Source organism: Rhinopithecus roxellana, chromosome 9 (assembly GCF_007565055.1).
Source record: "Rhinopithecus roxellana isolate Shanxi Qingling chromosome 9, ASM756505v1, whole genome shotgun sequence".
In the NCBI taxonomy this organism is placed as follows: domain Eukaryota; kingdom Metazoa; phylum Chordata; class Mammalia; order Primates; family Cercopithecidae; genus Rhinopithecus; species Rhinopithecus roxellana.
The window spans coordinates 68456285-68481134 of NC_044557.1; the positions used below are offsets into that span (position 1 = coordinate 68456285).

Below are 24850 nucleotides of genomic sequence, written 5' to 3' on the forward strand. Positions count from 1 at the left end.
GCTGTCATTGATTGAGGGCTCACTTCGTGCTCAGGGCAATGTTAATTGCTTATGTCTTAGTTAATTCTCCCTCAAACCCAGGGGGTAGGTATTATTGTTGCCCCGTTTTACAGATGAGACTCATGAGGCTGAGCAAATTTAAGTAATTTGCCTAAGTTACACAAGTGGTAAGTGACAGAGGGAAGTTTTTAATCCAGTCAGTTTGATTCTAGATTTTGTGCTCTGCACCCTTCCCTATACCGCCCGTCGCACCTCCTCCCACGGAGGTGAAGACTGGGAAGCTGAGAGCAGAGCTGTAACTTCCACCAGTCCCACAGGCAAATGGTGCAGAGCCGGGGCTAACGCCGGGTTTCTGGAGTCAAGCCCGCTCTGCATCGTGGGAAGTGCCCCTGGCAGAGATGCTGATGGGCATGGGACAGCCCAGGAACAGCGTGTCCTCATTGACTCTGCTTCAAGTTCAGTTTCCGGATACTGGAGGGCCGGCGTGGCCAGGCCCCCACTGGTCTGTAGCACTTTCTCGGCAGCCGAGCGACCCCCACCAGGAGAAGCAGCCCACTCACAGGCCCTTGGCACCATGGGTCTCTCCCACCCACCGCTCGCCAGCCTCCGTTTCCCACCTGTGCTCTTGACTTTGGGTTCAAAAGGGAAAAACATCAAATTTGGATTCAATTCTCTTAAATAAGATGTTTAAAAGAAAACAAAACAACCAACCTTCAGGCTGCTCCAAGAGAGACGTCCGTACTGAATGCTAGATTTCTCATAAGGAATCAAGTCTGAGTCCATGATAACTGCCACTGATTTCAGAAAATCATTTCTTATGCTTTGGCTTTTTATGTATTAGTAATTGGAGAAAGTTTTTAGCAAGACTGTAGAGATGAGATGATACACTTTAGTGATATTGGCTTGGAAACTGTTTACTGAAAAGACTTAATACACCTTGGAAACTCCTTTCCGTGTCATCCTGTGTAGCCTGAAAAGTTACAGTTAATGGACCTCTCTGTGCCTCAGTTTCACCATGTATAAAGTGAGAATAATCTCAGTGCTCGCCTCATGTTGTTGGTGGAAGGATCACGTGAACTAATGTTTGTAGAGGATTTGGGGCTTGTTAGATGAGCCCTTAATAACTGTGAGTTCCTGATATTTTCTCCTGAGCTCTAATGATGTTCAGGTTCTTTTTTCTTCTGAGCTCTAATGATGTACATCATTCAGGAATGGATTATTTCTAAAGTCTTGACTAACAGATACATTAAAGGGGTGATGTGAAGTCAAATGGACCAGAATTCATCTCCTGGGTCACCCACTCACCTGCTGAGTGCCTCTGGGCAGTTACTCAACCTCTCTCAGCCTTCATTTTCTCATCTGTTAAATAATAATAATATCAAATAATAATAGTTAATATTAATAAAATAATATTGATTATTAATAATATTAATGAAATATTAATATAATATATAATAAACAATATAAACATAATTAATATATAATAATATAATACATAATAAATATAATAAACATAATACAATAAACAATATATACTATATTATTTGTATTATATATAGTAATATATTATAATAATATTATATATTATATTATGATATATATTATAAATATTATATAATAATTATATAGTATATTATAATATATATTACATATAATATTGTATAATATTATATATATCATTATATTATATATATAATATTGTATATAATATATCATTATATTATATATAATAATATAATATATCATATATCATATATTATAATAATTATTAATATATTAATAATTAGTAATATTAATTATTATACAATATAATTAATCATAATTATTACATAATATATAATAAAACATTATATATTATAGATAATACAACATGTTATATATATAAATATGTAATAAAATAATAGTAATAATATTCCCCTCATAGGGCTGCAGAGACAATTAAATGATGGCATGTATACAGACCTTAGCACAAGTCTGGGCACCTAATAAGGGCCTAATAAATATTATCATTAAGACTCTATTGAGCACATTTATAAGTTTTATTAAAGGAAAAGCTAAGGTCCTATGTGCTTGTGAAGACTGCATCCTGTCAAAAGGCAAAAAACCCCACAAAAACTGACAAACAAAAATGTAAACCACTGCTTGAAAACACCCTGAATGCTTTTTCACTCCCGCAGCTGGTTATGCAAGCTTGCCTAAGCCCACAGTCTCAGAAGGCCACTCCCCAGTGCCATTTATATTTTTACAATCACCATTAACACTGGGACGGCTCTTAAGACAAATGGAGTCCTGACCCCTGGACACAAATAATGATTTGTAGTAGTGTTACTTTTCTTTCATGAATTATTCCTCTCCTCCTCCTCTGTCATCTTCTGTTCCCAAGGTTAATTCATTCCCTCATCAAGGATTTACTGAGCACTTCTCTGTGCCACTCCCTGTGCAAGGCATTTGAGGACCAGTGGCAGCCAAACTAAGGAGTTGGCTTCTGTGTTTTATAAACAGTTGGTGTTTAATAAATGATGGACGTTCTGTGTTTCTTTTTTTTTTTTTTTTAATTTTAAATTGTCCACAGATATTCTCCAAAACGAAGTAAAGGGAGAAAGTGCATTTGACAAAAATAAACCTAATTAAATATTTGCCTTCAGGGGGCTCTGTATTGGATACATGGGAATGAAAAGAGTGGCAGTCATGGTAGGGCAAGAGAAGGAGACAAGGCTGAATCTGTCCACCACTGAGGGAGAGCTGGGGCTTTGCATGTGCCATCCCAATGTGTCCTACCATCCCGTGAAAAAGAGGTATGATTAATTACTCTTACTTTGTCAATAGAGAAACTGAGGCTTAGGAAGTTTACCTATCTTGCTTAACTGGCTCTTGTGACTTTAAAGCCTCTGACAAGTTCTTAATCATTCCCCTGTAGGATGCTGCATCATGTACAGAGAGAATGGAGAGAAAACGGCCTGCTGTAGTTGGCCTGGATGCTGACACTGGGACCTGCTGCACCTGCATGGGTCACTTGAGAGTGAGGCTCTACCCATTCCCCTATTTCAGTCTGCACTCCTACTCAGACAGCTCACAATGCTAGCGCCTAAGACCCAGGCCCACTGACCCTCTCCAGGCCCGCCTGACGCCCTCACCCTGTGCCTGGGCTCACTCATCCTTCCCATTCTTGGCTTCCATGCTTCTGCAGCTGCCAAAGGAGTTGGAACTACAAAGCGTGGTGGACTTCCCCACAGAAAGAGAAGAACAGTCGACTTTGGCAGTCTCTGGGTAGCACATCATTTATTAACTCACTGCATGGCTGTTAACACAGTCATCATAGCTAGCACTTGTTGACCATACAGTCTGAGGTTCGTAATCTTCACGGCGTCTATGTGTATTGGGCAGATACCCTTATCATTCTCCTCTTACAAATGAAAAAATGGAGGCTTAGAAAGATCAATTAATTTACACAATGAAAAGGAGCTCAGCCTCATTAGCGCTCAGGAAATGCAAATTCAAACTTCAATAAGATCCCTTTTACATGGATCTGAATGGCAAAATTAGTAAATTGGACAATATCTGATATTGATGAGAATGTGGAGCAACAGAAACTTGTACACTCTCTTAATGAGGGCATAACTCACCACTTTGGAGGACAATTTGCCAGTATTTAAGTGAGGAGAGAAAGGGCCCACCTTAGGATTCACCAGTCCCACTCCCCTATGCTAAAGGCATGTGCCCTGGAGGAGCTGTCACACGTCCATGAGGAAATCTGCACAGAATTGCCTATGACAGTGTTGTTTGTGATAGCAAACAATCTATCACAAACATGTTTATGATAGGAAACAATCTAAATGTCTTTTAAACAAGAGAATGCCTAAATAGATTGCGGTGTGGTTATTACCATGCAATCCTACACAGCAATACAGTAAATAACCAGAACTAGGCCTATGAAAACAACTCCCAAACATGTTGACCACAAAAAAGCAGGAATCAAGACAACACATACTGTGTTGTGCTTTTATTAGATTTAACCACATGCAACAGCAGTCCCCAACCTTTTTGGCAACAGGGACTGGTTTCATGGAAGACAATTTTTCCACAGACTGAGGGTTGGGAGGGATGGTTTCTGCATAAAACTGTCCCACTTCAGATCATCCGGCATTAGATTCTCATAAGAAGCACATAACCTAGATCCTTGCAAGCACAGTTCACAATAGGGTTCGCCCTGTGAGAATCTAATGCTGCCACTGATCTGACAGAGGTGGAACTCAGGCAGCAATGCTTGTTCGCTGCTCACCTCCTGCTGTGCACCAGTTCATGGCCCAAGGGTTGGAGACCCCTGACATACAAAACAATGCTTAGAAATATGTACATACATAGCAAAGGTATAGGCTGGGTGCAGTGGCTCATGCCTGTAATCCCAGCACTTTGGGAGGCCAGGGCAGGTGGATCACTTGAGGTCAGGAGTTTGAGACCAGCCTGGGCAACATGGTGAAATCCCATCTCTACTAAAAATACAAAAATTAGCTGGGTGTGTTGCAGGGAGCCTGTAGTCCCAGTTACTCAGGAGGCTGAGGCATGAGAATCATTTGAACCTAGGAGGTGGAAGTTGCAGTGAGCTGAGATCGAGTCACTGCACTCAAGCCTGGGTGACAGGGCGATTCTGTCTCAAAAAAAAGAAAAAGGTATAAATGATGGACACTGGAATAAAACAGCAGATCAGGACACTGGTTACCTTGGAGAAGGAAGGGGCAAACCACAGGGAGAGAAACACAGGGGACTTCAACTGTATTGGTACAGTTTTATTTTCCACACTGGGTGACAGGTTCAGAGATGTGGTTGTGTTAATTTTGATGCCTTTTGTATGTTTCAATAATCTCGTATTTCAGTTTTAAAAATTTATCAAGGCCTCACCGTTAGTCAATAGAGGAGCCAAGTTTAGGGCCCACCATGAACACATGGTTCCCTCCCAATCCATCACAGTACCTAGGGGAGGAGGGAGGCAGTGGAAGGGGAATATGGAAAAGGAATGTTACTCATTCCACCTATTCTTTCTGCAGACCTTAAAAATGCAATTGTTTAGTGACAAATCTTTTATTGCATAGTGAGGTAGCCTTGAAAACTATGGTATTAAATATTAATAGCTTGAATTATGTTTTCTGTTGCTTTATATTATTATTTAGACCTATCTTTCCATAAAAATATTGCAACAAACTCTAATAAAAGCAACAAAGGGATTTCCACATTCATTTCAAATGTCTTTATTGATGCAGAATCCTATAGCTATTTCGTTCTCCCACACAGATCTGTCAAATAGATAATGACCTGCGCTCTCCATTTAAAGCAGCCTTACACTAAAATGTTCTACAAAGTTTGTCCCGATTTTGTTAAGAGCTCTCACTAACTTTATGAATTTGAGAACTGAACAGGAACTCCTTCACTTCCTCCCTTATCTGAATATTAATAAATATCCATTGAATATCCATCAATTGCATGGTAGTCTGCTAGATGCTACTGAAATAATAGTGAACCAGACAGGCCCTGTCCTGAAGAAGCTTTCAGTTTCCTAGAGGAGACAGACAAGTAGAACAGGTGTTATAGGGCAACAAGATAAGGCATGGTGATGGGTGTATGCTTGGCCTCCTACGGAGGAGCATGTCAGATCTGGGTAAGACTCTTAGTGGGGTGCTATTTCAGCTGAATACCAAAGGATGAGTGGGAATTGACTTCGGGGTAAGAAAGCAATTTATATATTCCTTTTGAAAGGATTCAGTAGTCTTATTGTTGACTTCCCATTGTCAACCAAAGTAGAGAGAAATAAATATTTTAAAGTATCTCTTAACCTGAGAAAAAAGAGCTGTAGTTTGATTGAAACAGAAGGATTTTCTTCAGGTGCAGCTCACCGTCCTTTCTCTGTGTGCTCAAAACAAATCACAATTGGGTAAACTGAATTTCTACTACCCTTTGTTAAATGTACAAATATACTCCTAAGTGAGTATGTTGGGGGCAGACGCACCTGCAAGGAGAGCATAATCGCCCCGATTTTATTCCCTGTTTTAAAAATCCTGCTTGACCTAGTTACCCAGGAGAAGAAATCTAATCTTAGCTTCTCTGCACACACAGAAGGATCATACCATAGACTAGGAAGTGTAGGGGAAGGAAGGTATTAATGTAGCATCTTTCAGCCATGCTGATTCCATTTAATTCCCTCAAATCCCACATTCATCATTGTGATTGGATAATTTGCCTTGGACTTATTTTAAACTTGAGCATCTAATTTGATTAGGTGGGATTTTCTGAGACTAGATTTCCAAAAGTTGCTGAAGAGACATGGCCAGGAACTCATGCTCTCAAATGAAAACCAACCTCCTAGAATCTCAATCCCACTAGATAGAAGGAGACACAAATAAATCAGATAAGATACAAAACGAAGATCTCAATGTTTATTAATTACAATAAAAAGTAAAATCACAGAGCTTTTTTAAAACTAATGTAACCTTTTTTTAAAAAAAGAAACAATTTAAACAAGAAAATGATTTTTAAAAATTCTAAGTAAGAAATCTAGTACAAGCAAAGATAACATTTTAAAGTATCACCAATGAATTTCCACACAGCCTTTCCATTACAACAATATAAATTTATACCTTCAATCTTATGCAGCAACAAAGACACAGTGATAAAGACAGCAATTGCTTCTGAAAGAAAATCAAAGAAGTCTAGAGCGGTGATTTTTTTCTAAAGGATCCCAGGGAGTTGAATAAGGCCTGCTTCTCCATGGGTTGACAACGTTTGGCTGTGAAAGGAACGGCAGCCTCCTTTCTTCTGATTTTACCTTTGAAGAGAATGAAAGGAACTCACTGTAACATTCTCCCTCACAAAGAGATGCAGAATTCAAACCAAACCCCCCAAAAGTGCTATAATCAAAGTAAACACTAATCCTGCTCCTATAAATGTCATTAATAGCATGTTATAGCATTCAATCACATTTCTTTCTCTTGCTAATCTTTCCCTGAATTTTTAACAAAAAATCATCCTGGATTAGAAGAACAATTCTGGTAGTCTGAAAATGACAAAAAGGTTGAGACTTTGGGCTAGATAGTGTTTGTTGTTAAACACACAACGTTCAATAATGAAAGAACATGGCATGTAGCACAGAGGGCTTTGCCATTCAAGCCCTCATTATCCAAATCCCTGCAGGAACAGGATTTATGCAGGGAGTAAGAGGTTGTCAAAATGTGTAAAAGTGCAGTGCTTCAGTATATAGAAAGCCAGACCATTGTCAAACTGTGCCTCTCATTAACACAAATGTCTAACCAGGTCCATTAGGTCAACCTCTGGGGTTAAGTCTTGTGCAGATGGCCATGTGTTGAAATGTCTGAAAACATATCACACATAAAAAAAAAAAAAAAAAAAAATTAAGAGTCTAGCAAAATTGCAAAACTGGCAAAACATGTAGATTTCATGAAGTCAGTGGAAGTGATATTAGGGAGATGCTAAAATTACAGCAAAGCCACTGTTAAATGGGGATCTAAGAGAGCAGGACCAGAAGACAACTGAGGAAAGAAAATTGTCAAGGATGATGATACTAGACACTTCAGAAAAGAAAGATCAGCCTGTCAAAAGACAGAGAAAACTGATGAAGTGCTCAAATACTTTTGCAAAAATGACTGTATCTGTAATATTATTTCCAAAACTAATTGTGAAATAATCAGATACTATTGAAGAATTTTCCTGGAGGATTATACCCCCTAAAGCAACATTTTATTCATTTTTCATTTATTCTAAATTGTAGAACACCGTTGTATTTACAATATGAAGATTCGTTTCTCCAGATAAGGTCCTAATCCATTTGTAAATTTTGACCATGAAATTGTACTCCCTGTCTTAAGTAGTTCCCTCTGTATGTTATCAGCCTCCTTACTGCATCTTGCTCATAGTTGAGTCCCCAAGGCTGTATTGAATGTTTCCTAACATCTCAAAGAATGACTCTCTAGCAAGCCCAAGGCCTTCTACAATCTGGAAGCCTTATCTAAATGCTCTGCTTTGATCAGTCCTCCCTGGGCTCAATTGTCCTTGAGTCTTAGATCACTGTGAAGCCTCTGACCTTGGTCTCTTCAACCCTTATGAGGAGAGCTGCTACTTTCATATGCTTTCATGCAGGAAGACTTTTCTTGTCCACAGTCCCTTACCGACAGCACACACTTCAGGGGTGGGCCTGTTTCCTGGTCCCCACTGTGGCATCTTCTTTTGTCACTCTGGATTTCAGTGTGGCGACTTCTCCCTTATAGGGTGCACGCTCCACGGGGGTAGGTGTGCAAGTCTGAAAGAGAACATTTCATTTCCCTTTTGTGGTTTATTTTCTTGAGTTCCAAGTTAAGTGTAGCTCCCTTTATGAATTGTGAGAGCAAAAAAAGCATCTTGTAAATTTATCACATGCCTCCCAATCCCCTTGGCCTTTCACAGAAATTCGTGGCAACCTTGAGAATCTGGATTGTCCCACTTTTTGTGGGTACTAATCTGCAACAGACAGAGGCCCAGGGACACTCACTAGGGCCTCTGCCATATCCTCATGCCCTTCTGAGTCCCACAACTGTCTCCTACTGTCCTTTCCAACATCTGACCTTTTCTTCCAGTTCCAATCCTACTTGCCTGAGTTTGCAGTGCTTCTTTGTACCTCTCCTAACACTCAGAGCAGTTGCTTCAGGTTTAGCAATTGTGTGTGCTTTCCCCTTTCCTGACTGTCTCTGTGCATTATGAATTGTCCACAGAATCTCACCTCGTTGGTGACCGACTATGCAGCAGAACCCTCTGCTGGATTCAGCTAGAGCTGTCAGTGCTTGAGCAGAGTTTTGAAATCTCACACACACACACACACACACACACACACACACACAGATAACAAATTACTGTGGGTCTCATCTTGACCACCAAAACTAATACATTGTAGTGATCAACAGTGTGACCTTTGAAGTGAGACAGATCTCAGTTAGAATTCTCCATTTGCCATTTATTACATGTAGGAAACTGACAAGTTAATTAATGCCTCCAGGCCTACTTCCTCATCCATGAAATGGGGGAAATAAACCTATCTCTCAGATAGCTGAGAATTTCCAGAGCCAAAGCATTTTCTTCATTCATTCCGCAGATATTCGCTGAGCTCACACAGCCCCAGAGAGTATGCCAAACACCAAGGATCCAACACAGAACAAGGCCCGCAGCCCCTGCAGCCACAGAACTTGAAGCACAGCACCAGGTGGGCAACTGAGTGCTCAGGAAATGGGGGGACCCCTGCCCTTCCCTCACCAGGCCAAGCCTCTGCCCACTTTCTGTATCTGTCTAAATGCTTTGCTGGACTTCCGTTTTGGTTCACTATCTACTCAGTCCTCGATCCCTGTCGTCATCTTGAGGAACACAGACACCCTCCCATTTCTACCACCTTGAAGCACCACATCTGAAACCTTAAACTCACCTAATATCCTACTCTCTGGCCGCATCCTCCCTTTCAGGTCCTTGGTCCCTGTTTTTGTTTGTTTGTTTGTTTGTTTTAATCCTCTCCTGGCTTTACTTTCCAAGCCAGACTGCATGAATATCACTTAAACCTGGGGCAACGGTACAATTTATCATCCAAAGTAGGACACTTCTGAACATGAAAAGGGCACTAAACATAATTAACATAAGTATAATCCAGGCCCGTCCGAGCAAACCAAGATTTATGTCCTTCTTTCAGCTCATTCCTGCCTATCACCTAGAGGGCTTGCCTTCTCTATGCTCCTCTTGGTATTCATACTCAGCAAAGCCTGTGGTATATTTCAGTTCAATCTTCAGGCTCTTCTGCAGTGAGCACATCTGGAGCATGTGACCTAAGTGAGCAGACTTTTGTGCTGCCTACTGTGTGCTGTGTAGCCCTCCTCAGATCCCACTCCGTCTCCCTCTTCCTACACTACTTCCTTGAACCTACACTACTTGGGATTTTCAGCTGTTCATTTTTTGTCTGTCCTGGACTCCTTCTTGGGAACTGACTGCCCATGCCGGTGACTCAGGTGGGGCCATCACACACAGGGCCTGCCCTCTTCACTCAGGGCTGGGTTTGCTCTACAGGCTGCTCCATCACCTAGAGGATACTTCCCCAGAACCCAGCTTGCAGGCTCTGGGAGCATGCACCAGCCACTCCAAGCACATCAGAATCCTTCCTGGTAGCTCCCGGTCAAGGCCATGCTTTTGCATGGGTTAGGCTGCCGCTCTCACTTTTGTGTAATTATCTGACTTCTCTTTTATTACTCAGCTCAGCTAATCATCAGTCTAGGAAACTTTGGCCCTCTGTGCCCTATGCACTATCTTGCTTACCCCAGGTTTCTGGAATAATTTGTTCACTTGTCAGTCTCCCCCAGCAGACAGAGGGCTGGTGTGCTACTCTCTTTCTCCATAACAAGCACTCAATAGATATGGGTAGAAGGGATTTTGGGGGAAGAAGGTATGAAGGGGACTTCCCATCTAAGCCTGCTTTCTTCTTTTTGTGGTTTGGCCTGGCCTGGGCTGACTCAGTTTCTGTCGTGCTCTTTTGTTGTGCTGCATCATTTATCTGTTCTCCAGGCTGTACTTTTCTTTTCTTTCTTTCTTTTTTTTTTTCTTTTTTGAGATAGAGTTTCACTCCGTCACCCAAGCCAGAGCACAGTGGCACAATCTTGGCTCACTGCAAACTCCACCTCCTACGTGCACACGATTCTCATATCTCAGTCTCCCAGGTAGCTGGAATTACAGGTGCACACCACCATGGGCAGCTAATTTTTGTATTTTTAGTAGAGACAGGGTTTCGTCACTTTGGCCAGGCTGGTCTTGAACTCCTGCCCTCAAGTCATCCACCTGCCTCAGTCTCCCAAAGTGCTGGGATTACAGGCGTGAGCCACTGAGCCTGGCCTGGGCTGTAATTTTTCTGTGACCTGCTGTCTACAAACTGCTTTCTGGCTGTTCAGTCATGGAGCCAGTCACGTCTGGCTTGTCACCCTTGTCCCGCTGACCATCACATGTCTCTGACCCGACTGGCCGGGGCTAACCTGCATACCGTCTCTCTCTTGCCTGCCTCTGAAGCTCTGGGTGGACCAGGTCTGCTTTCCTCTCAGAATAGCCGTGGATGGGAGCCATGTCTGCGTGCACGGCCACCTCAGAAACAAGCAGCCTCCTGTCAGGAGTCTTGTGCTGCCTCACACTCCACAGTCTTTCCCTTTGATAGACAAGTTGACAGAAATCAAAGACAACTTAAGTCCTAGTCTCAAGCCTCTCAGCCCTTTTAACCTTTTAATATTTGCTCATCCTTAGAAGTGGGTTACACAAGCTCTATGATGGCTAGACTCATGCCTTCTTCATCTTTGTGCTGTCTGTTGCTCCTGGCATTGTTCTCTGGGCATGTTTTAGGACATCACTAGATGTTCACTGTGACAAAATGGAAAAGTGATGGCACTCCTTCTGCAGAATCTGAAACCGTCACTGCTGTTATTCAAAAGTTCAGCTGCACATTTGTTTTCTAAGTAGACTTAACCTCCAACTCTTAGCAATCCTTGTCTTATTCCTTCTCTCTAATGACAATGGCAAACCTCTGTCTGAAGTATGAACTGCCTAGCCTGACACAGACCCCAGCATATGGCAGAGCCATTGCTTAATGCATGTACTTGACACTAGCAGTCAGGGTCAAAATAAAGTGAGCCTCTTTCTCTGGCATCCTAGATGAGTATGGTGATAATAAAGACTCCATCCCTATTCTCCTGGCCAAAAGCATACCTTATTCTTAGAGGACATTTATGCAGCATAAAACACATAGAAAAACCAGGATGAAGAAACAGAGTATCCTGGATTGAACAAAGACAGCAGGTTTCTCTTCTCGCCTTCTGGGACTCCATGTTCTCCTGATGGTCTTCCTGCCTCACTGGTCAGCCTTCTCAGGCTCCACTGATGCTTGCTCTTCTCCTCCACCTCTGAAGGTTGGTGGGCCCAGAGCTCTGTTGTAAGCCCACTTTCTTCTCTAATATAGTCTCCTTGGTGACCTTAGACTCACGGTTTTAAATCTATATGTTATGATTCCCAAATTTTATCTCCAGCTTTGATGTCTCTTGATCTCTAGACTCCTTTATCTCCAGACTCCTTTATCTCCTTTATGCTCATTGGCTACAGCACAAAGAGGTGTAAAATTGTCTCAAACACAACTAGAACATAAGCACCATGAACCACAGTTGAAACAAGTAGAATATAAGCTCTTTGTGATCAGACTGGCTGTCTTATTAATGCCTATATCCTCAGCATCTGGAATAGCGGCTGGTGCTCCACAAACATTTGTTAAATGAAGAGAGATTTCCTGACTGTAGGACCTCTTGAAATTTTTGATGATATTGGGCAATTGTATCACCTGAGGGTAACATCATCTAAAATTATTTGACAGCTTTCTCAAGGAATACTTCAAGAGACTCAAGTCCTGAGAACACACCATTGGAAGGCTAATCTGATTATGGTATTTTTTTTTCCCCCTAGTACATGCTGGTCAAGATTAGATGATCACACCTTGACAGCAATTCTTTCCATCTTGATGGTATCACAATCAAATAAAATGACTTGAGGTTAAAACCACGGGTGGCTGTTGTTGTGGTTTGAATGTTTGTCCCCTCTCAAACTCATCTTAAAATTTAATTGCCATTGTAACAGTATTAAGAGGTGAGACTTTTAATAGATGGTTAGGCCATGAGGACTCTGCCTTTATGAATGGATTAATGCTGTTATCTTGGGAGTGGATTCCTTATCAAATGACAAGTTTGGCCCCTTTGGCTCTCCCCCTTCTCCTCTCTTTGCCCTTCTGCCATGTGATGCCTTCCTTGGTGGGATGACACAGCAAGAAGGCCCTCTTTATATGCCAGCTCCTCATTCTTGGACTTCATAGCCTCCTGAAATGTGAGCTAATAAACGTCTGTTCATTATAAATTAACCAGCCACAGATATTGTTATAGCAGCATGCACAAAATATAAGTAATACAGAAGACATAAGTGGCACCTCGCCTAGCAGGACACTGGTGGTTTACTTTGGTAAATGAGAATTGAACTTGAGTTCTCAGTATCTGATGATACTTGTCATTGTGACAAATTAATAGAGAGATGGAAATGATAATTATATAATTTGTGGTTCTATAAATAAACATTAATTCCAATTATCATTACACTTTCATAACTACAGAAATGCTTTTTGGTTAGGTAAACAAGGAAAAACGAAGACATAAGTTGATAGTAAATTTAATCATATTGGGCTGGGCGTGGTGGCTCACACCTCTAATCCCAGCACTTGGGAAGGCTGAGACGGGCTGATCACTTGAGGTCAGGAGTTCAAGAGCAGCCTGGCCAACATGGTGAAACCCCGTCTCTACTAAAAATACAATAATTATCCAGGTGTGGTGGCCTATGCCTGTAGTCCCAGCTACTCGGGAGGCTGAGGCAGGAAAATTTCTTGAACCCAGGAGGTGAAGACTGCAGTGAGCCGAGATCATGCCACTGCACTCTAGTCTGGGCACTGAGTGAGACTCTGTCTAAAAAAAAAAAGAAAAGGGAAAGTTAATCATATTGACTGCTGAGGATGGAATGTGCTGGGATGCTAGATTTTCTTTTCTTTTTTTCTTTTTTCTTTTCTTTTTTTTTTTTTTTTTTTTTTTTTGAGAAAGAGCCTTACTCTGTTACTCAGGCTAGAGTACAGTGGTGTAATCTCAGCTCACAACAACCTCCACCTTCTGGGTTCAAATGATTCTCCTGCCTCAGCCTCCCAAGAAACTGGGATTACAGACATGCACCACCACTCCCGGCTAATTTCTACATTTTTAGTTAGAGAGGGGGATTCACTATGTTGGCCAGGCTAGTCTTGAGCTCCCGACCTCAGGTGATCCACCCACCTCAGCATCCCAAAGTGCTGGGATTACAGGCATGAGCCACCAGGCCCAGCTGGATGCTAGATTTTCTGAAAATAGCAAGATCAACAGAGAAGAATCCCAAAGGTATTAATGATTGAATGCTGTTCATGGAGGCTAAGACACTAAAATATCAATAAAGACAACAGAACTTCCAAATACCAAACAGCAGATGCTGGGTCAACAGCAAACAGACCAAATAAACAGTGACTCCCTGAGAATGAAATCCACGCCTGGCCTGGTGAATTTACAGGGTGCTCGGTACACATTGAACTGAGCTACCCAGGGCTCTGTGAATCACTAGTACATGAGGAAGCCATAGGTGTGACCGGTGATCTATAACAATGAAAATTGACATTTTGATGATGTTTACAACTTACCAAATATCTCAATTTAATCCTTAAAATATCCTGGCTGGAGTGGGAGAGGGAAAGATTTGAAGCAAGAAATAAATAAATAAATAAAAATGCTGTGAGCTACAAAGTTGGGCTCTCTCATTTCAGGGCTGGTTCCTCTGGTAAATTTGCCAGTCCAAGAGGAAGTGAACCCTCTGTGCAGAGGGGAGTCTGAGGGAGTGATATCCTGAGGATGGGGGAATGGGTGGCTATTTGTTTGAGTAGAGATTAAACTTTATGGTTAGGATACTGCAGTGATACAGGTTAAAGGGATTGGCTTTGGAGGTAGACAAACCTGGGTTTGAGTCCCAACACTGTCACTTAGTAACTAGGTGAGTTCACTGAGCCTCTATTTCTTAATCTATAAAATAGGAATATCACTACTTACCTCCAAGGGTTGTTGTAAGAATTAAAGTGTGCTTGGAACAGAATTGGTGGTCAATAAATATTTACTAAACGAATGTTGACTGATTAGATAAAGCATGAAAAAGAGTACTTAGAAAAGGTCCTGTCTATAGTGATGTGCTGGTAAATATTAACAACTATCTCTACCTTCCCTTTTCCTCACCACCCTTCAAGTCCTAACTTAAAGCACCTGCCTATTTCTGTGGTGTAAATACTCCTTCCCTGGCTGATTTCAAGCTACCAAACTGACACCACTGAATGAAGAGATGGGCAGAGATGCATACATATGTCTCTTGTGTTACCTTGTATTGGTAGGTAGTAATTAATCTGAAGAAATTAGGATTATATGGAAAGTGATATGTCTTAAATTATTTTCTCTGAGCTACCACCTTGAGAAAGACATTGACAAATGGTTATTTCAGAAATGGAGAATACCCATCTCAAGGACCCAAGCAGCCATCCACTCGATTTTATCTTATCTACAAGGCAAATTATGCTTATCATTGCAAAGATACAACCCAGTTTAAAAGCTTTGGCAGCAGTATTCTGAAACCATACATTACTCCAAGCTATTCCTGTTTTTCTATAAAATGCAATGTGACCCTGATTTTCCAGAAAGTTTGGGGTTCCCTGCCACTGAAAAAAAAGAGATGACTTAACAAATGTCTATACTTTCACATTTTGTTGGAACTTATAACACTCTAAACACACAAAAATTCAAGAAACATAACCCATTTTAACTTAAAGAGCTATATATTTTTGTAAACAATTAATAATATGTAATTTTGCTCAGTCAGAATTATCTTGAACATCCAAGTTGCTGTTACATTTTCCCCTCCCTCTTTTCTTTTACTTTCCTTTCCTTAAACAACTTTTATATGAAGTTGAAATATATTCTATTATGTTATATTTATCAAATAAAATTTGATGCCTCATCTTCTGATTCAATATTTTCCTTTAGGATCAGCTGTCTACATTTTAAAATAAATAAATTAGCAATTCCCCAAAGCTGTCAAATCAGATAAAAATGTCTTTTCTTTCCTTTGAAATTTCCCAAAAGATCCAGTAACAGTAATAGCTGCATGGTATGATGCTGACAGATTTTATTATTATGTAATAAAATCATAGATAAGAATCAAGCTGTCACAGATAATCCCACTATTTGAAATAAGACAGGGACAATCTGCTGGGTAAATTTAGTTAAATTTCCTTCTATGCACCTCTGAAACTATAGCCTTTGCTCCTTCTGTTTGCAGTTTATTCAGATGCCTGCTATGTACCAAGTACTGGCAAAAAAGAATAAGATGCTGCTCTGAAGGAACTAACACTCTAGCCAGGAGACCAGCTGAGTTCAGGGACTGGCAAATGCTGATGTGACTCTGTACTGTGTGCTTTGGGAGTCCAGAATAGGAAGTGATTAATTTTCTTGGTAGGGATAACAGATAAGCAAAGAAATAGCATTGGCTATTCCTGCTTGCCCTCAATCTCTTGTCCTCACTCACAAAGAAATCTGAGTATTTGAAATGAAAACCAAAGCACAGACTTTGATAACCTCATGTGAGTTTAAAAATCTAGGGTTTTTATGATTCTTTTTCTTAACCTTTATGTGATATTTTTATCCTGTGAGTTGTCTTTGCCTAATGCCATAGGGAACCATCTCCAGACAGTTTCCAACCTCATTTAATTTTATCCATTTTATTTAATATTTTTTCCACACCAACATTTTTTAATAAGGCATTTCTCCATGATTTGGGTTTCATGACTATTTTCTTCCTTTTTTTTTTTTTTTTTTTTTTTTTTTTTTTTTTTTTTTTTTTTGTATCTACAGAGGTCCAGTGGTACAGTAGGAATCAAAAAGACCTTATCACAAATCCTGGCTCTTAGGTTTACTTAATGCTTAACCTAGGAAGTTACTTAATCTTACTGAGACTCAGCTTTCTATTCTGTAAAATGGGAACAATAATACCTACCACTTGGCTTGCTGTATGGATTAAGTAAAATAATGAATATAAACCACTTAGTACAGAGCTTGGCAGATAGTGCTCAAAACAACACATGATAACTATCATGTATTGATATTTTTAAAACAATGATGCACTAAAATGCCTAAAAATTTGATATTAGAAAAAAGTACTAAGAAACTAAAATAATTCACAGAATTGATAGTGAACTCATAAAAATTGCAGTTGGCATTAATTCTGCCAAAAAAATCACAAAATAATTTGCAAAGGAGAACTGATGAAACCAGTGATTTGAGGACCTCTGCTACCTTAAAACATTTTCTCTGCAAGAAGACTAAGGCAAAGCCAAGCACTGAAATATGGTCCATCAGGGCTCCCTGTTAGTCTAGCGCCCCTGCTGGAAGCAACTGGAACTGATGCCAAGATTGGCCCTGCCTTGGATCCACTTCAGGTGTCACATAATCTATCACCCAGTTCTATTAATTTTACTACTTTATGATATCCTAAATCTACCCTCTCTGTTCATCTCCTAGATAACTGCCATAGTCTCATGAATGCACCAGCTGCCATCAGTGCCTCCAACTTAATTTTTTCCTTGAGAGACTTTTTTCCAAAACAAATGCTGAGTAACTTATCCTTCATTACTTCATTCAACTCAATGTTTATAATTTACAGTATCTATTATTACTTAAGGATAAAGTTTTTGGAATCAGATAAGCAAGGTTTATGTCCTGGCCCTGCCATATACTTGCTTGTGTGACTTGGACAAATTTCTTAATTTCTTGAAACTTCAGTTCTCTAACTTTTTTTTTTTTTTTTTTTAAGACAGAGTCTCACTCTGTCACCCAGGCTGGAGTGCAGTGGTGTGATCTTGGCTCACTGCAACCTCCACCTCCCAGGTTCAAGCTATTCTCGTGCCTCAGCCTCCGAAGTAGCTGGGACTACAGAAGTGTGCCACCACGCCTGGCTAATTTTTTGTATTTTTAGTAGAGATGGGGTTTTGCTATGTTGCCCAGACTGGTTTTGAACTACTGAGCTCAGGCAATCCATTTGCGTCGGCCTCCAAAACTGCTAGGATTACAGGTGTGAACCACCATGCCTGGCCAGTTCTTTAATTTTAAGTGAAAAAAATACCTCCCTCCCTCCCAGGGTTATTGTGGTGACAGAGACCTTAGCAGTGTGTCCTGCATTCAGTAAGCACTCACTAAATGTTAGTGCTGCTGTTATTTATCACATACATCTTCAGAAACACCGAGGATCCTAGGATTCTTACAGTTACCACCTACTTGTCACCCATTAGTGGTAACATTTATAAACTAACTCCCCGGAAATATTAACTGTAACCTTAAACCATCTATTTTGACTGAGCATATAAATACAGCATAAAAAGAGCTATAGCATTTCTGATAATTTAAAGCACGTGAGAACATTTGTTTACCTAATCAAAGCCTTAGGAAGTGTTTAAAAATGGATAAATCTTGCGTAATGGACTCTGAGAATCCACAAGTAAAAATTTTTCGGAAGACATTAGAGGAGAAACCAAAGAGTCTACAAGATCCAAATGAACTGAATCAAAAAAACAGCCAGAGAGCTCTGGAAAAGGAGAGGTACATTTGAAAAATAGAAAGAAGAGGGAGAAGCCTTAGAACTAGTCCAAGGGTGGCAAACACTACCATCTACATGGCCAGGCAAGTAATGTGTGAAGCCTTCTGGGTGAAACCCAGAAATACCTCCTAGCTAGGGGCCTGCCATCTAGCTCTGGCCCATTGGACCCATGTGGGATTGAGGACACAGGTTTGCTTCCCCTGGCCCCCAAATCCAGAAATCTAGATTTTTAAAATCTAAAATTCTCAAATATTTTAGTGTATTTGGCATAGTAAAATTTTAAAATTATTTCAAACTCTGTGTGAACTAAACAAAACTTGTGTGAAAGCCCAAATATCTCTTTTATAATAACAGGGGTCTTTGATATAGATTTGTTCATCAAAAGGGGAAAGCAAAGAGACAAAAATGACATTTATTGACCTCCTACCAACCTGTTGCCCAGGCTGGAGTGCACTGGTGTGGCTGGCTAATTATTTTTTATTTTTAAATTTTTTGTAGAGATGGGGTCTCACTCTGTTGCCCAGGCTGTTCTCAAACTCCTGGCCTCAAGTGATTCTCCCACCTTTGCCTCCCAAAGGGCTGGGATTACAGGTGTGGTGAGCTACTGCTTTGGGCCATGCCTTTCATTTAAAAAACCCATTTGAGTGTCACAATTTGTTAGGAAGGAAACATTGTTGTCATTTTCCAGATGAGGGAATTGAGCCCAAGCAGGATCGAGAAACTTGCTCAAGGCCACACAGCTAGGAAATGGTGGCGAGGGCAAGACAGAATTTGTATTTAGGTCTTCTCCAGCCCAAAACTCCACCATTGCACTGGTGGTCATAAAAACGAAACTTGCAGATCTTTAACTGGGAGCACATTTTTTCAAGGGGCTGGGGCTGAGCTCTGAACTCCATTACACTTATGCACAGAGGTCACACCTCCCACAGTGGCTCTCAGCCAATGACTGGGACTGACCTGTAGCTGGGAGCTCTGAGACATGGCTCTAGGACTCCCTGAAGGCCTTTCTCAGCCTCCCCTAGACTGTAGGGTATTCCAGGATGATCCCACCCATTTTCTCTCTTTCTTTTCTTCACTGGTTTCAGACTTAACTTGAAATCTGAGGGCTCTCCCAATCTTTTCCAGCCACCTCCTAGTTTCTTTCACAGGTGTTTCCCCCAATAAAACTCATACACCTTTATCCATCTGGGTGTCTGCCTCTTGGAGGACCCTGACTAACACAATTGCCAAAAGCCCCCACCAGATTCTCCCACAATCTGGAAATCCCAAACTGACCTATCAGTCTGCAAGGGGAAATGCATCCATCCAATAATGATCCTTTCTCTAAAACATGGCATCTCTAATCTCTCATATCAATCCTGACACCCCAGGAACACCTTAAACCAAGTGTAGTGTCAACACCACCACTACCAACCAGATATCCAGGAGCAGGAGACAGTCTGACCTGTAGCAGTATCCCACTGTGGCACACTCACCTGGTCTCGCTGCTTTATTCGTTTGTAAATATATTCAGCAAATGGTTTTCGAGGAATAAACTTCCCATCTCCTGCCGTGACACTGAACACTCCGGCTTCATACACCACTTTGCCTCTTGAAATAGTCACAAGGGGCACCCCGTGGCAAACCATGCCCTCAAAAATGTTGAAGTTAACAGCCTGATGATGAGTTTTTGCTGAGATAGTCCTATATTTGTGAAAACAACAAACAAGTTCCACATCATCACCAGCTCACTTGATAAATATAAAAGAAGAATGACTTAGAAGAAAATTTAGCAACTCTATTAAGTCATAGCTTCATCACTGTAACAAGTGACTTTAAGAATAGAACATAACATTAACATTTCATTACAAAGTAATTACATTTTTCTGAGAGAAAAACCCAAGAGATCACTCTTTAAGGTGATTAATGAGGGTAGAGTGGGTGGAAGGAGGGCATTGTCTTTTATGTTCAGATTTTAAAATTATTTTTATTTATATGTTAACTTTTTTTGTTTTTAAATTATAAAATATTTTTAAACACAGATGACTGATGAACACACTGACCCTACATCCAGCTCTATGGAATTTTAACTTTTTGTACATACAATGGAGGCTTCTTCAAAACCCCTTCCCAAATCCCATGCCTGCTCCTGCCTTCCCAAAGGAAATAGCTATTTGATAGTTATCAAATTAGATTTGGTAGTTATCAAGGAAAAGTATATATGTAATTTCTTTCATTGTCTGTAGCAAAACTAGAAATTTGAAGATAACAGAAATAACCAAATATGTTGGAATATAATCTCTTAGCATATTCTATGTTATACATGTGTCATCATTCTCTGTAGTTTAATAATATTTTTCAATCTTACACAAAATGATTGATGACTTCCAGGCTAGGTATTCGAAAATGCTACATGCCTCCTTTCCTTAAATCTCATTAAATGGAAAAGAAAAAAATCTGGCAGCAGTGAATAATATGAGCATAATCTGAGTCCTTTTTTTCTTTAAAATTTTTTATTTCCATAGTTTTTGGGGAACAGGTGGTATTTGGTTACATGAGTAAGTTCTTTAGTGATGATTTGTGAGATTTTGGTGCACCCATCACCCGAGCAGTGTACACTGAACCCAGTGTGTAGTCTTTTATCCCTCACCCCTTCCCACCCTTTTCCCCTGAGTCCCCAAAGTCCATGGTGCCATTCTTATGCCTTCGCATCCTCATAGCTTTGCTCCCACTTACGAATGAGAACATATGATGTTTGGTTTTCCATTCCTGAGTTACTTCACTTAGAATAATAGCATAATCTGAATTCTGGTAGAAGGTTCTACAATCCCTCTCAGGAATGGATTAAAGAGATAAATTTTGCTAAAATCCTCAAGGCTGAGTGAGTCTAAGGAGAAGCAGCTCAAAGTTCCCCCAGCCTTATCTGGAAGGGCTGAGGAGGAAGCCCCAGCTGCTGTGTGCTGCAGTCCTAGAAATGAACAAGATAACACTGCCTGGTCCTTGGTCCAACTGCTTTCTTGGTTTCCAATCCCAACATGCCCAGACAGAATTCTTGACTTTTAATGCTGACCACAACCCACCTGCTCGAGTTTGCTCCTCCCTTGAGTTCTCATCTCAGTAAATGACATCACCATTTATCTTTCCTCACCCCTCAAGCCAGTAACAAGCTACTTTGTTCTACCTCCTCCCAAAATAAGACCCCTCTCCTCCTCTCCCCCTCTCCATGGCTCCCACTGGAGTCTACACCATCATCTCTCACCTGGACAACCCCAACACCTCTTACTGGCCTCTTTGTTTCAACTCTTACCCCCCTGCATTCCTTACCACTCTCCACAAAGCTGCTCAATTTATCTTCTAAAAATGAAGATCAGATCATGTCATTTTCCTGCTTGAAACCCTCAGTGGCTCCAGGCTGCTACCTAAGAGCCAAATAGCTGTAAAAAAGCACGGTGATGATAATAATAAAAAAGAATCTGCTCCCAGTGAGAAACAGCTGCCATGGAAAAGAGAAAGAGGAGCATCTAGTATGTCATGGAGATGGTTTATAACATCTTATTTCATCTTTAGAACACCTCTCCAAGGTAGAGAGTATTTTCCACATTTTATAGGAAAAATAAATTGAGATTTAGAAAGGTCATATCATTTGCCAAAGGACATATGACTAGTTTGATGAAACTGGGATTTTTTTTTATTTTAATTTTAATTTTTTGAGATAGGGTCTTGCTCTTGTTGCCCAGGCTGGAAGTACAGTGGTTTGACCATCATAGCTCACTGCAATCTTTACCTCCTCAGTTCAAGCGATCCTCCCACCTCAGCCTCCCAAGTAGCTGGCACTACAGGCATGTGCCACCACACCTGGCTAATTTTTATATTGTTTTTGGTAGAGACAGGGTTAAGCCATGTTACCCAGGATGGTCTCGAACTCCAAGGCTCAAGCAGTCCACCCAACCTGGCTTTCCAAAGTGCTAGGATTATAAGCATGAGTCACTGCACCTGGCCTGGAAACTTGGATCTTTTTATATTTTTAAAATTTACAATAAAAATGACCTTTTGGTGTACATTTCTATGAATGTTTACACATACATAGATTTGTGTTGCCATCACAACAATTAAGACACAGGACAGTGCTACCACTACCCCAGACTCACACTACCCCTTTGTAGTCACGCCCTCCCCCAATCCCTAACACCTGGCAACCACTGATCTAGTCTTCATTACTATAGTTTTCTCTTTTCAAGACTGTCATATAAGTAGAATCATAGAGTGTGTAATCTTTCAAGACTGACTTCTTTAATTCCACATCAGTCCTTTGAGATTCATCCAATTTGTTGTGTGTATGAATAGCTCCCTTGTTTGTTGCTGCATAGTATTCCACTGTATGGACATACCACAATGTGCTATACATTCACCTACTGAAGGTCATCTGAGTTGTTTCTAAATAGTTTTTTTTTTTTGATGAATATGAATAGAGCTGTTATAAACATTCAGGTACCTGTTTTGCATGAATATTTCTCTAATGTAAATACCCAGGAGTGAAATTGCTGGGTCATATTTTAAGTGTATGCTGCAGCAAACAAAAGAGCTTTCAGTGACCTTAGGAACCAACTTACTGGCATAAAGAAATGTCAAATAATCACCAAGAAGTAGGAGGCAGGTACAAATACAACAATAATTTCAAACATTAAGAAGGATGGAGGGGTATTAATCCAGTGGTAAATAACATCACTAAAACAGGAAAATGAAGAAAATATTTAAAGGAATACTAAGTATAGAATGAGTTATGATGAATTATGGTGATGAAAGATACAAACTCCAAGAAAATAAAGCTAGGAAACAATATAGAGGGGTTTTAGACTTTCAGGGTGAAAAGACTTTTTATGGCCATTACAATCTGTCAAATATTTCCATAGTCTGGGTAGCTGCATTCCTAAGCATCACAGTTATATTGATGGGAGGGACTTTTGGGATTGTATTACAGCATACTATATAAAGAAGATTTTTGGACTGATGCATTAGTAAGGCTGCTATATGAAGAAAGTAAAATGAATTAAAAATTTGTGCTGAAATGGTTATTTAAAGCACATGAATGGGAGGAAAAAAGAAATTCTTAAGAGTTACTGAAGTTCTTAGGGAAAACATCTAACAGAAGAAATAATCTTTATACACAAAGATTGTCATTACAATGTTGCCTAAACTATTTAAAAACTGAAGCATAACTATTTTCCAAAGTCAGTTCTATAGAATATTAGGCATTTATGAAAGACTAGAATTAAAAATACTCTCAGAAGCAAAAACCCTGACAATTATATAATATTAATGGAAAAACTGGCGATAGAGAGTATGTACATTATGTCTACCAGAAAAATATATATGCATGTGGGCAAATACAGGAGGGAATATACAAAGTAGCTTTTTCTGTGAGCTAAGAAAAGGAAGATGGCGGATTCCAAGTATCTTCAGCATTCTTGTTATACTGTTTCCTGGACGTAAGTTGTGATCTTAAAATGAGGTTGACACAGCAAAATATCAAATCGAATTTCTTTGCCTTGAAGGTCATTACCTTGACTTTCTCAGCCTTGGGGTTAGCAGGAGAAAGAGGACAATTAGACAACATCTAAGAGATTCTTTATAATAAGTCATTATGTAAATGAAGTCAAATTAACACAAAATGTAAATTTGAGGCATTATCACCAGCAGCAAAAGGAATGTGCTTCCACTTTCACATTGGAAGGTGTCTGACAGGGTGTCATTTGGCACCTAACTTTTTCTTTCCAGCTTAAGCTGTAATTCTCCAATCTTAGGAGCTTTCCCACTTCTGAATCCTTGCACATGAGGTTATCTTTTCCCTAAATGCCCTCCTCACTTCTGCCCTTCTCCCTTCCCTAAAACTCCACCCAAGAATCCTGGTGCCTAGAAGTTGACCCTGATGACACAGGGTGAAACTGAACATTTTCCTCTGTCGTTTAGCATTATCTGAAAGTATCACAATGATCTCTTGACAAGGCTCTCTTTTCCTACTTGGTGCACACTTTAAGAAAGAGACTAGGTTGGTTTAGCTTCAGCACATACTACGTGCTTTATAAATGTTTATGTGATGATCAAATAAAAAGATTGCATGATTGTCTTCCTGTTTAGTCAGGTCAATTTAAATTCCTGCCTCCACTGTCCTCTGGGACATGACTATGTTTTGGGAACAGAACACTGAAGTAAATGAGAGGTAAACATCCAGTCCATTTCTGTTGGGTTTTCTAGCATGCTGTCCAGGTTAATTAGTAATGAATAAATAAGTAAAATTGTTATAACTATCATTCTTAGTGGCATCTTAGCTTATATGAAATACTTGTTCACTAATACCTATAAATACTTGGCGATTCTAATATTACCAACTGTAATAAGCACACAGCTCAGTATTATTACTACATTTCCAAGATGATAATGCTGAAATAGAGCTGTTTCAGAACTTGCCCAAGGTTCACGTAGTTTAATATTGAATGAACTTGTGAGAGGCAGAAACCACTTTCAACTTTTGAGAATACTGTTATGTTTGTAACCCTGCCATAAGAAAGTTTTAAAACTTGTGGTACAATTTCAATAT

At 40.1% G+C, this 24850-nt stretch overlaps 1 protein-coding gene across 1 annotated transcript in view; it reads right to left on the bottom strand.

Moving 5' to 3' along the window:
- Positions 1–6398: 6398 nt before the first annotated feature.
- DPYS (dihydropyrimidinase) overlaps positions 6399–24850 on the bottom strand; it is an 87985-nt gene continuing 69533 nt past the window's right edge. Inside the window, exons 8-10 of the mRNA XM_010354481.2 lie at positions 19752–19959; positions 8172–8302; positions 6399–6814 (exon numbers count right to left, since the gene is read on the bottom strand). Coding sequence (XP_010352783.2) covers positions 8186–8302; positions 19752–19959 — 325 coding nt within the window. The 3' untranslated portion in view covers positions 6399–6814; positions 8172–8185. The remainder of the gene's footprint in view (positions 6815–8171; positions 8303–19751; positions 19960–24850) is intronic.